Raw genomic sequence first — 13,681 nt, 5'->3', positions numbered from 1 at the left:
ATCCCGCAGAACAGGCCGTAGATAACAGAGTCCCGCATCACGGCACTACTCAGAACGAACCTCGACAAACACCACTGCATTCCTTTCCAGACTTCCTCTGCATAGGCACATTCCAGAAGGAGGTGTGTGACAGTCTCGTCCTCCCCACAGCCGCTTCGAGGGCAGCTTGCAGTGCGGCAGAGATTCCGGGCGTGCATAAAGGATCTCACAGGCAGAGCCTTTCTCACCACTAGCCAAGCCATGTCTTGGTGCTTGTTGGAAAGTTCTGGCGATGAGGCATTCTGCCAAATGGCTTTGACAGTCTGCTCAGGGAACCACTCGACAGGATCCGCCCTCTCCTTTTCCCGAAGGGTCTCAAGGACACTACGTACTGACCACTTCCTGATGGACTTGTGGTCAAAGGTGTTTTTCTTCATAAATTTCTCCACGAAGGACAGGTGGTACGGAACGGTCCAACTACTCGGAGCGTTCTGCGGTAGCGAGGCCAGGCGCATTCTTCGCAACACTGGGGACAGGTAGAACCTAAGTACGTAGCGACACTTGGTGTTTGCGTACCGGGGATCCATGCACAGCTTGATGCAGCCACACCAAAGGTGGCCATCAGGGTGAGGGTGGCATTGGGCATGTTTTTTCCCCCATTGCAGCGGTCTTTGTACATTGTGTCTCTTCGGACCCGGTCCATCTTTGATCTCCACATGAAGTGGAAGATGGCCCGGGTGACTGCAGCGGCACAGGTTCTGGGAATAGGCCAGACCTGTGCCACATATAACAATACTGAGAGTACCTCACACCTGAGAGAAACATTGTCAACAAGATTATTTTAAATTACTTCTTAGCACCCCGAATGGTGTACGCTTGCTGGGTTCCTGAAGAATGTATGAATGTATATTAAAAACAGTATAAATTGCTTACCAGCAGGGATTGGCTAAATCCTTCTGCGTAGTTTTGATAAAAGGAGATACTGGCTTGTCTACGAATGCTCCAAAGCCCAGTTTAAAGTTACTGGTCAGTTTAGCCATCTCTTTGGAGAGAGAGGAGCCCAGTTCTTTAATTCTGTTCAGGTCATCAATCATAGAGGCAGAAAGGTCCATTAGGTAATAGAGATCAACTGGATAATCTTCAAACTGCCGCACATCTGCTCCAAATGTCAGCCGCCTGCCTGTTAGAAGGTTATATGATTAATTCATAAACAAACACCATGTTTGACGTGCTGAATAGATATCAGTAAGAAACATCTAATCGGATGCATGACGTCTACAGGCTTTATGTTTTGATTTCAATTCTTGTTCATTTTGCTCATTAATAATCATGGGTTATCAATTTCAATGAAACTTTGCCACATGAAAAAATTCAACATCTTTATCCTCTAGTTTCCAATACAGTAACATTCTAGATTATAATTTTGTAGTTTATTTTAACTCAGTCTACCTGCACATTGCTACTTGCAGCTTATGGGTATTCAAGGATTTTATTTTTAGAAAGCGGGAATCTGTTTTTTGCTCCTGTTTAATATTGATCCCTTTTTCGGAATGCTTAACCCCCTAAATTTGCTTTGATTTCACTCTTGCAGCAATTTCAAGGCTTTCTGAAGTAGGCATTCCAAGGCTAAAAAGGAATTTATCGCTTGTCCAGAACACCTATACTTATTATTATCTGAAAAGTTGCATTTTCTTTTCACATGCATTGAGGAACACAAGAATATCACTCTTCACTGCGTTTACCTGGTCGCAGGTTAAGTACAAGTTTTTGTGGGGACATTTGTATCCTTTTCCCGTCCCTCTTCGCGCTGGTCAAGCTTAAAGGCTCGCCTTTTACAACTCTAAGGTGGCTGACAGGGGATTCAATAAACTCCGGAGGACATCCTCGCAACGAGAGATTGTCAAGAGTGTCACATCTTCCACCAAAATTTGATTCGTCGCTGAAGTCCTGAGATAAACAATACACATTCAGCGCTTAGATCAACCATGGTAATAAAACTGCTTTCCAAAAATAAAATTGTTCAAGAATTTTGAAATTTATTAACATTCTTAAATATGCCAGTCAGTAATACTAATATCTCCAAACCAACATCGCATTTGAATCTTCAAAATATTCTTAATGCTTTTGAATATCTTTACTATTTTTGAAACAACATACAGCACACATTTTATTCCATCAGCTTGCATTCACTTGTCATGTAATTTGAGAGGAATATTTGTACAAGTTTGTTCAAGACCTTAATTTTCTAAGCCTGAGGCTACTTAAATGAGTTAAGGACACATGTAAAACAACAGATAGGGTTTGAGTTGGTGTAAATTTCCGGTTTGAAACACATATGAAAGCCATATTTTAGGTGCAGATTCACTTTTTAGAATCCCTTGCCTTCAGTATTCTTCTGTACACAGGACGAGCAAACATATATTCAATACCTTCAAACCATCTATAGAATGGATTACTCATTTACTGTACTTCTGACTGCAATTGTCACAAATAAAACGCACAAGTCCAGAGGAAAAGGCTGTGGCTTTAATGGATTAACTATTAACTTCACGGTCAAACTCATGAGTGAGCAGCAGAAACAAAAGCTTTTTACAACACATTTAAAATAAAATAAATGGAGTAAAGATTGCCCTTGGAAGACGTGGCATTCTTTTGAAAAGTGTTTGTTCTACCTCCTGGAAGCACCAACCACACAGCGGCCCAAGCCTCAAACAGTCTTCACAAGTGAGTGCACTTCCAGAAGAGCAGGAACCTGCTAAGGAAAACAATGGAGGAATTAATAATCAGAACCTGAACCGGGGGAATAATGTGTCTGCGCCTTAGGTGAACATGTGACTGATAGCACTGACTGCTAAACGTGAACAAGTAGACGATTAAAAAACAAACTTTATACAATGAGATGATCAAATGAATGAATTAAAATAAGGCTTTTGGAACAGAACCTCCCGCAGAAATCAATGCAATACTCAGGTGCTAATTCATAATCTCGAAGCGAGGAGATGACGGTTACTCACATTAGGTAACGTTATGTAAAATTAAACATTTAATTTCACTGACTGGGCGTTTCACTCAGTATCAGATACCAGGTAATCCTGAAGATCATGGAGCAGATTTGCTTTCACTCCGCGTAAGACAAAAGAAGGTGATTATAAACTCACCTTCTGCACGACTCAGTGTTTTTGCCAGAAGCAGCACGATGGTCACTAGGTTCACTCCCATGTCTCTGGAACTGGGTACACTGTAAACAGATGGAATGGATGAGTTTCAAGGTGAAGAAAGGTTTGAGAAACGCCTGCTACCTGCAGCCTCGCGTTCTCTGGGGGAGGAGCCGCAGACATCGAGTAAGGGCCGTGTTCCCTACCTGGGGAGGTGGAGCAGGCGGCTGCTGACACTTGGAGATTCCCTCAAGTGATGTCACCATGGTGGCCCCGACTCGCCCTTGCTTTCCGCCAGCTTCCTTCTTTCTTTTATGGTAAAGGCGGGTAAGAAGAAAACATATTAGAAAGGTGTAGGACTTACTACCTGGGGAAAGGCAGCGAGCGCTCACCTGGCTCATTGTGAGCTGCCCACTTCCGGCAATTTTCAACTACTCGTGGGTAACATTTTGTTCAGAGGTGACATGCTTCATTGCTGCTAGAACACCTGACATTTCAAAAACTTACACACAAAGTCCTAACCGTTTTGTTTTGACTTTCTAAGTCCTGGATTTCCGAATTAATTGATGGTTCGGTACACCGAACAAAAAGTATATAGACTTACAGGTAATTCTGCAAACATTAGTGTCTATACAAAGGGCCAGAGGGCGCATTGACAAGCCCGAACAATTTTCCCGACTCGGAAGTTACCGGGCCACTGGCATTACCTGAGAGAGGCAAACTTGTTGATAATGGGGGCTTGTCCATGCGAAACACTGAGAACAAGAATTAGGAAAGTTAAAATAAAGATTTTCATCAACGTGAATTAACTGCCATTGGTTAAAAAAATCAAGATTGTTTCCTATAACTCACTCCAATATCCTCATTAAATTGCATTAACTCCCAATTTGCCCATTCTACAATAATAGGACTTAATCAAGTATTGAATTGTTTCTCTTCACAGATGCTGCCTGACTGGTTGAGTATTTCCAGCAGTGTTATTTTCAGATTTGCTCTATTCACAGTATTTTGCTGTTGCACATTTTATTAACTTGTTTGTCTTTCTACACTCTTTTACAATCCTCTGCCTATCACATACTATTGTGTTGTTAGCAGATTTTAAAAACACAGGAACATTAAAAGTAGGAGTAAGAGTAGGACATTAGGCTCATTGAAACTGCTCCACCATTCAATATGATCACAGTAGATCCTGTATCTCAATGCTGTATGCCCACTCTCTCCCCCTACCACTTGACCAATTCAATCTGTAGAAATATATCTACTTCTTTCTTAAATATACTCAATAAATAGGCCTCCACAAACATATGTGGTAAAGAACTCCAATGGTTCACCACCTTCCAAGTTAAGATAGTTTTCCTCATCTCTGTCCTAAATGGCTTACCCTGTCCCTTAAAACTGACATTCTACTTCCAGTACTGAGTCCAAATTATTTACATACTGTGGAACATAATTAGGCTTCAATCTTTCGAACCTTCAACAGTAATGAAGTCCTGAGGCACAGTGCAAAGTGTCCTTGCATCTGAGCTGCAGCAGCCTTAAGGTGCATTCAGAATGTGGCCAAACAGGTCGCTTATCAATTAATCTGTAAATCCTCTGGTATGCCAAAGGCAGATAGTAAGAATGGAAGAATCTCTGGTTAGTTATGCTTGATACTGAACAGTGCTCCTCAAGACTTACCCTCTGGTAATAGACTGGCTTCTTGTTCCAAGGTAGACAAGCAGGAGGCTGGAAGAACACAGCAAGCCAGGCAGCATCAGGAGTGGAGAAGTCAATATTTTGGGTATAACCCTTCTTCAGGACTAGATGTGGGGTTAGGGGGAGCTACAGGTAAAGAGACAGAGGGGGAGATGGGGTAGGCAGAGTAGCAGAATGGTGAGCTCGTGATAGGTGAACACAGGGAGTGGGTATGACCTAGGTGGTCAATGGGAGGGAAGAATTTGGTTGGTAGCTAGAAGGAAGGGTCAGTAGGTGGAATGGAAGGGAAGAGTGGAACCAGGGGATGGGTGGGAAAGTATTTTGAAATTCGAGAACTTAGTGTTTAGTCCTTCGGGCTGTAGGCTGCCCAGGTGAAAGATGAGGTGTTGTTCCTTCAGTTTTTGGTAATGGAGGAGGACAAGGATGGACATGTCGAAGGGGGAGTGGGAATTGAAATGGGCAGTGACCAGGAGGTCAGGCTGGCCATTTCAGGCTTGGTGAAGATGCTCAGCAAAATGGACATCTCGTGTCACTGATGTAGAGGAGACCACATCAAGAGCATTGGATACAGTAGACTAGGTTGGAGGAGATGCAGGTGAACCTCTGTCTCACCTGGAAGGACTGTTTGGAGTGGTGGATGGAGGTGAGGGAGGTGATGTATAGGCAGGTGTTGCATCTTTTTCACTTACAGGGGAAGGTACCGAGGAGGGGTTGAAGGGGTTTGTGGGAAGTGTAGCACAAACCAGGGAGTGGCAAAGGGAATGGTCCTTGTGGAAAGCAGAGAAGGGTGCAGAGAGTAAGATTTTCTGGTGGTCAGGTCCTAATTGGAGTTGGCAGAAGTGTTTGAGGATGACACTTTGGATGTGGAGGCTTGTGGAATGTAAAGTGAGGATAAGGAGGACCTTGTCTTTATTACGTTTGGAGGGGAGTTTTAGAACAGTGAAGTGGGAAATGTGTCAGAGAACTCGCTCACCATTCAAAATCAGCACCCTATATTCGGCCACCTCAACCCATAACACCATAACCTATTACACTGAGGTCTCAAATTTCAAATAACTTTTCCACCCATCCGCCAGCTCCCTATCCAGCCCCACCCCGACCTTCCGTTCCACCCACTGACTCTTCCTTCCAGTTACCAACCAGATTCATCCTTCCAATCGACCAATCAGGTTGTACCCACTACCTGTGTTCACCTATCACTACCTCACCATTCTGCTACACCTCCATCCCACACCATCTTTCTCCTTATTTGTAGCTTCCCCTAACCCCACATTTAGTCCTGAAGAAGGGTTACACCTGAAACGCTGACTTCTCCGTCTCCTGATGCTGCCTGGCTTGCTGTGTTCTTCCAGCCTCCTTTTTGCCTCCTTTGGATTCCAGCCTCTGAGTTTCTTTGTCTCCTTTTCCAAGGAAGAGTAGCCATGGAAACAGCCATAAGAACATTTTTTTTTCTGCTTCCTATTACTAGACAATGAAGAGAACCACAAGGAATATTAATTATCATTGTTGCATCTTGAAAGTGGTTTCTTAGACGGTTTGCTCTTGAGCTAGCATTATTTTAATCTTTTACGTTTTTCTTTATAAGTTTCCAAATGTAAATTTTCTATTGCTGCCAGATAAGGTTTATTTGAAATTAACTAATTTTTACAAAATATTTTACTTATCACTTGTAGCTTCCACTCATCATAGACATCAACCTTCCTGTAACTCCATCTCAAACAACATGGTGTATTATTTACATCAAATGGGCTGCAGCAGTTCAAGAAGGCTGCTTGCCACCATTTTCTCAGGACAATTAGGGATGGAAATAAATGCTGGCCTCTTGTGAATGAATAAGAAAATGGATAAAAACACAGAAGTTGCTGGAAAAGCTCAGTTGGTCTTGACAGCATCTGTGAAGAGAAATCAGAGTTGACATTTCAGGTCTGGTGATCCTTCCCTCGAACTCATTTCTCTTCACAGATGCTGTCAAGACCAACTGAGCTTTTCCAGCAATTTCTGTTTTTGTTTCTAATTTACAGCATCCGCAGTTGTTTTGGTTTCTATTTAAGAAAATGAATATATTCATTTTCATGGGATTTCCTAGTGCAGCTTGGATCCGCAGTCCACTATTGTTGCCTGCACCCATCTCATTTGTTTCTCTATCTTGGAACTAGTCATCCATTGATTTTCACCCTCTGCTCTAACTTCTATTTACTCTCTTCACTAATGTCACTCCAGTACCATCAGACTGTTCTGACCTTCCAAAACACTTTTCTTCATTCTAACCAGTTACCTGTACATTTTCGGTTGGACTTGAGTGCTCAACTTTTATTCATTCCTTACAGTCTGACCAGAGTTTTCCTTTTGCACATGACTTTTTCACAATGCAATCTAACTTCCTGCTCTTCTGTTCTGCAGTTCATACGATGTAAATTAGAAACATCCCATAATACTTAACAGGATGGAGAAACAGAATTCCCTGCCTGATGCTGAATGGTTTATTGCCTGGCAGACTGAAGCTGAGGTTGTCTTGACACAGGAGCAGATAATGTTGATAGTGAAGGAAAGAAAATAAGCAACCACTTGAGCATAGAAAAGCAGAAAAGCCAAAGAACAAAAGCAGAGAAAAAGATCAAATGTTTGTTGAGTAAAGTTGACTAGGGTGAGGTGGTGATATGAGCTTCCTCTCTGAGGTTCTGAAATCTAATCAAGAGACAACTTAGAGTAGAAATCTATAAGCTGGAATTCAAGAAGTGACACTGTTTGGGAAGTACTCATGGTGGTGAAATTAACACTAGTGAAAGCAAATCATGGACAATGGATAAAGGTATCTTGGTGGAACTAGATAACAATTAGTGGGTCTGGGTGACATGTTTATTATCAGAAATGTTTTGCAGGCTGGCTGATGGTTGATTGTAACACAAAACTATCAAAGTTGAGCTTGAAGTTCTAATACCCTGCTGTCTTTTTCTGTGACAAATATAGATATGTTGAATAAGAAAGTAAAATAGAAGGTTTCTCAAGTGAATAATTTCTAATCATGTTTTGTGACTCTTCTCTATAAGGTAAAATATATAAAAGACATTAATTAAGAATTTGTGAAAATAGCCAGGATAGAATTACTTCATTTGAGAAGTAAAGCTAATCAAATGAAGTCACAGTGTTAGAAGCATCTTTTGCCCCATTCTTGCAGTTCTCCAAAACTATGAGGCAGTGGTTACAAGATATGTGCTGTAGACATATGGCTATTTGTTTATTTTCATACAGTTCATGCACAATACAAATTATTATGATTCATACATTTATGACAATTGTGAGATGAAAATATGTTAACACATTTGGAATATTGTTATATATTTCTATGGGAAAGGGAGATTGTGAGCATTCCTTGAAGGTTGACTTCTCTTGACAGATAGAAAGGGAAAGAGAAAGGGGGAGGCATGTGATGTATCAATAGGAGAGAGAGCTAAACCCTAATGATACACTGTCAGGCCTGTACAGTTAATTTCTGTTCGTGAGTTTACATATTTACAATGAGAGTGTGTAATTCAAGAGGCAAAGCAAAAAGAGTGAATATTATAAACCATACTTAAGATTATAGTCAAAATTTTTAAAAATGTGATTGATATCAGAGACTAATGGTGTTCTGACCTAGACGGGAGAAGTGCGCTGTCTTCCTCTATTCCTACTACTCTACACATCACAACATAACTTTAATTTGTTATACTCAGTTCCTAATCTGACCAATCATAAGCTATATTAGAATTAAAATAAAAATATTCATCAAACAGGTTTCTTTAATAAACACTAAATTATTGATTTTTAAAAATAAAATAACCTATTCAATAAATTGACTAATAGAGTTGTAATATGAATATATGCCAAATGAACTGCAGTAGTTCAAGACAGCAGCTCACCATCACCTTCTCAAAGGTAACTAGGGATGGCTAACAAATGTCGGCCTAGCTAGCAACACCCACATCCATTGAATAAATTTTTAAAAAGCAATGGTTATCATCATAACTACCATAAAAAAACATACACAAACACAAATGCATATTTTAGGTAAAGGAAAAACAATTGAGATTTCCCTTTGCAAGGATTGACTTCAGGAAAAAAAAATGGTCAATAAATTTTGTTTTTGAAAACAGAAAAGGATGATGATTGATATACAACAAAGGACTGCAGATGCTAGAAATCTGAAGCACAGAAAATGTTGGAGAAACTCAACAGGTCTGGCAGCATCTGTGGAGAGAGAAACAGGGTTTATGTTTTGAGTCCAGTAACCATCTTCAGAATTTCACAACTCTGTTTCTCTCTATATACAGATGCTAAGAGACCTACTCGGTTTCTCCAACATTCTCTGTTTGTTTCAGATTTCCAGCATCTGTAGTTCTTTGTTTTATATCAATCATGAGGGGAACAAAGGCATGGTAGCTAAATTCAAAGTTAGATATGCAAGTACAGCACAACTTTATTATGATAAGAATTGAAGATCAAAGTAATGTTATTTTACTTTAGTTATACAGGATGTCAGTAAGTCCCCATCATAAATATCATGTGCAGTTTTGTTATCCTTATTTCATGAAGGATCTAAATTGAGATGGTTTGAAGGAGGTTTACTAGATTCATACCTGGAATGAATGGGTTCTCTTATGAGGATAGGTTGGACATGCTGTTTTTTTTCCATTGGAGATTAGAAGAGAGAGGGGTAATTTAACTGAAGTGGATAAGATTCTCAATGGTCTTGACAAGGTGGATGTGGAAAGATGTTACTTCTTGTGGCTAAGTTAAGAATTAAGGGGCACAGTATTAAAATTAAGGGTTAGCCTTCTTGGACCAGGTGAAGGAAAAATATTTTTCTCTGAGAGGGTTGTGTGACTTCAGAGTTCTCTGCTTCAGAAAGTCTCGAAGGTGGGGGCTATGAAATATTTTTAGGACAGAGGAAGGTATATTCTTGTCTGCAATGGAATCAAAGACTGTCAGCAGTAGATGGGAATGAGTAAGTTGAAATACAAGCAGGTCAGCATGATCTTATTGAATTGTGGAATGGGCTCCAGAGGCGCAACGGTTTACTCCTGCTCTTATTTCATATGTTTGGATTTCTCCACAAGCCTGGAAAACATCGTTCAAACGGGACAGCCATAAAACCAAGTCATAATACTAGCCAGGTGTGTAGGAGTAGAGACACTTAGTATACTTGCATATGTCATTAAAATTGGCAACACAGGTAGAAAGTTGAAAAGTGTGGCGCTGGAAAAGCACAGTAGGTCAGGCAGCATCTGAGGAACAGAGAGTCGACATTTCGGGTATAAGCCCTTCATCAGGAATGTGGGGCTATAGAGAGAGCTACTAATAAAACATACACTATTCTAGGTTTCACTGAAATGGCATAGAGAACACGAATAGGGAGATTATGCTGAACGTATATTTGGACACTAATTAGACCTCAGCTGGAGTATTGTATACAATCCTTGATGCCACACTTTATGAAGAGTGTAAATGCAGAGAATCATTGCAGTAGCAATAAATTCTATCTAAATATAAGGACCAATAAAGTTTATCTTGAGTTATTTCACTCTTTATAACTCTTTTTGAATTTGACCAGTGCTAAATGCCAGGATATCAAATGTGGTAGGAGAAAGTGAGGACTGCAGATGCCGGACATCAGAGCTGAAAATGTGTTGCTGGAAAAGCGCAGCAGGTCAGGCAGCATCCAAGGAGCAGGAGAATCGACGTTTCGGGCATGAGCCCTTCTTCAGGAATGAGGAGAGTGTGCCACAAGACTACCGCAAGAAATGCAAAACTTGCGCCAACACTTCCCCCCTTACTTCCCTCCAAGGCCCCAGGGGATCCTTCCATATCCGCCACAAATTCACCTGCACCTCCACACACATCATTTACTGCATCCGCTGCACCCGATGTGGCCTCCTCTATATTGGGGAGACAGGCCGCCTATTTGCGGAACGTTTCAGAGAACACCTCTGGGACACCTGGACCAACCAACCCAACCACCCCGTGGCTCAACACTTCAACTCCCCCTCCCACTCCACCAAGGACATGCAGGTCCTTGGACTCCTCCATTACCAGACCATAGCAACACGACGGCTGGAGGAAGAGCGCCTCATCTTCCGCCTAGGAACCCTCCAACCACAAGGGATGAACTCAGATTTCTCCAGTTTCCTCATTTCCCCTCCCCCGACCTTGTCTCAGTCCCAACCCTCGAACTCAGCACCACCTTCCTAACCTGCAATATTCTTCCTGACCTCTCCACCCCCACCTCCACTCCAGCCTATCACCCTCACCTTAACCTCCTTCCACCTATCGCACTTCCAATGCCCCTCCTCCAAGTTCCTCCACCCTACCTTTTATCTTAGCCTGCTTGGCACACTCTCCTCATTCCTGAAGAAGGGCTCAGGCCCGAAACGTCGATTCTCCTGCTCCTTGGATGCTGCCTGACCTGTTGTGCTTTTCCAGCAACACATTTTCAGCAGTATCAGATGAGGTACACAACATCAAATCAGATTGACACCGATAGAACATAGAACATAGAACATAGAACAGTGCAGTACCGGCCCTTTGGCCCTCGATGTTGCACCGCCCTGTGAAAATAATCTGATGTCCATCTAACCTACACCATTCCATTATTATCCGTATCTATGTCCAATGCCCATTTAAATGCCCTTAACATTGGTGAGTCCACTACTGTTGCAAGATCAGTCTATCCTGATCTTATATTACAGAATAGTCATCATCAAATAATGTCTTCTCCAACTTATTGTGATACACATCATGGAAGTTCAGCTATTTGATCAAAGTTTGCAATTCCAGGCAAAAAAATAAGTTATGTCAAAAGAGAAAAGTTTATCTGTAACAGTAGAGGATATCGTTCCAATGATGCAGTTAAAGCATTTGCCAAGGTCAGTGCAAAGAAATCATACAAAACTGACAAGGAAGTTTCAGGGAGATATGATTGAGGTGCACAAGAATATGACAGTTTGGATAAGGGAGATAAAACAAGAAACATTTTCATTAAAGCCTTTTTCTTTTAGCATCAGCTAAAGTTTGGGCGAGAGATACAAGGGAAATGTGAGAAAGAATTTTTAATGAGCTGGAACTCACTGCATACAATAATGGTGAAACCAGAGACAATCAATTATTTCAACAGGAAACTGGATACGCTTTTAAAGGCAGAGCCAATAAGTGACTGGACTATTCCACAGAGAGTTGACATTGACACAATGGGCCAAATGGCCTCCTGTTGAGTTAATGTCTCTGTGAATGTTTTAGCTTCAGCTAAAACTTGGAGGGAAGAAGGCAAAGAGGAGATCTAATACACACTTTCAAAGTAATGAGCAGTTTTTATAGAATAGACATAAAGAAGCTTTTTCTGATAGTGAAATGATCAAGAACCAAAGGGCACAGATTTAAAGTGATTTCCAAATGTAGCAAGTGTGAAAAAAATGTTTACAAGCAATGAGTTGTTCAGGTCAGGAATACATTGCATGGAAGTGTGGTGGAGGCAGATTAAGTTGAGACATTCAAGGGGGCATTGAGTGATTATGAACAAAAATGGCAGTGATTATTGGAGAGCCAGTAATAACATAATAGGCTGAATGGTCTCTTTCTGTGCAGTAAGAATTCTGTGATTCTCTAAGTTGACAGAAGTCTTGACATCTTTTATTAATCATCTAGTCTTACCTAACATGAATGACTGACAATGCACTTCGGAAAATAAATACGGGATTAACAAAACTTTGGTCGACATAGGTAGAAAGAGGGATAGGGATGTAGGGGGGGATTTCAGGGAGCTTGGGTGGAAGCTGAGAGCTAGAACAAACAGAGTTATTATCTCTAGCGTGTTCCCCTTGCCACGTGATAACCAGGCAAGGAATAGGGAGAGATATCAGCTGAACATGTGGAAGCAAGGATGGTGCAGGAGGGAGAGTTTCAGGTACTTGGGTAATTGGGGGTCATTCTGGGGAAGGTGGAAACAGGACGATCTTCACTTGAACCACGGGGTTCTGATATCCTGGGTGGGAAATTTGCTATTGCTATTCGGGTGGATTTAAACTAGCTTAGCAGGGGGATGGGAACCTGAGGTGTAGTTGCAGTGCACAGGAGGATGACAGTAGGGAGGACAGGGACAGGATTTCACAGTCACAGGAATGTGCTGGCAGACAGCAAGCTGGTTTGAAGTGTGTCTACTTCAATGCCAGAAGTATCCAAAATAAGGTAGGTGCATGGGTAGGTACCTTGGACTTCGATGTTGTGGCCATTTCGGAGACATGGATAGAGCAGGGTGAGGAATGGATGTTGCAGGTTCCATGGTTTAGATCTTTCATTATGAACAGGCAAGGAGGTAAAAGAGGGGAAGGTGTGGCCTTGTTAGTCAAGGATAGTATAAACGGTGGCTGAAAGGACTTTTGATGAGGACTCGTCTACTGAGGTAGTGTGGGCTAAGGTTAGAAGCAGGAGAAGAGAGGTCACACTGCTTGGAGTTTTTTTAAAATTGGCCTCCACAGAGTTCCAGGGAGGTGGAAGAAAGGATTGGCAAAATTATTCTGGGTAGGAATGAAAGGAGCAGGATGGTCATTATGGGGGATTTTAACTTCCCCAACATTGACTGGAAATGCTATAACTCTAGTATGTCAGATGGATCAGTTTTTGTCCAATGTGTACAGGAGGGTTTCCTAACACAGTATGTCGAAGGGCTGACAAGAGGGGAGGCCACACCTGGATGTGGTGCTTGGTAATGAACCAGGCCAGGTGTTTGATATAGTTGTAGGTGACCACTTTGGAGAGAGTGACCATAATTCAGTTACGTTTAGTTTAGCGATGGAAAGGGATAGATACATGGCAAAGGTCAA

The 13,681-nt window shown here is 41.6% G+C and overlaps 1 protein-coding gene across 4 annotated transcripts in view; it reads right to left on the bottom strand.

Annotated features, from left to right (window-relative positions):
• The window catches only part of itgb6 (integrin, beta 6), a 116,707-nt gene that overhangs the window by 85,459 nt on the left and 17,567 nt on the right, over positions 1 to 13,681 (bottom strand). For 2 of the 4 annotated variants that reach the window (XM_060827201.1, XM_060827198.1), the window contains exons 2-7: positions 3,842 to 3,889; positions 3,341 to 3,443; positions 3,138 to 3,217; positions 2,652 to 2,734; positions 1,722 to 1,926; positions 913 to 1,159 (exon numbers count right to left, since the gene is read on the bottom strand). In XM_060827201.1, the coding sequence (XP_060683184.1) occupies positions 913 to 1,159; positions 1,722 to 1,926; positions 2,652 to 2,734; positions 3,138 to 3,198 (596 nt within the window). In that variant the 5' untranslated portion in view covers positions 3,199 to 3,217; positions 3,341 to 3,443; positions 3,842 to 3,889. The remainder of the gene's footprint in view (positions 1 to 912; positions 1,160 to 1,721; positions 1,927 to 2,651; positions 2,735 to 3,137; positions 3,218 to 3,340; positions 3,444 to 3,841; positions 3,890 to 13,681) is intronic. The other 2 variants (XM_060827200.1, XM_060827199.1) reach the window with 2 other exon arrangements.

This window comes from Hemiscyllium ocellatum, chromosome 7 (assembly GCF_020745735.1).
Source record: "Hemiscyllium ocellatum isolate sHemOce1 chromosome 7, sHemOce1.pat.X.cur, whole genome shotgun sequence".
Lineage (NCBI taxonomy): Eukaryota > Metazoa > Chordata > Chondrichthyes > Orectolobiformes > Hemiscylliidae > Hemiscyllium > Hemiscyllium ocellatum.
The sequence above is the reverse complement of the archived record's forward strand: the minus strand, read 5'-3'. Positions and strand labels throughout refer to the sequence as shown.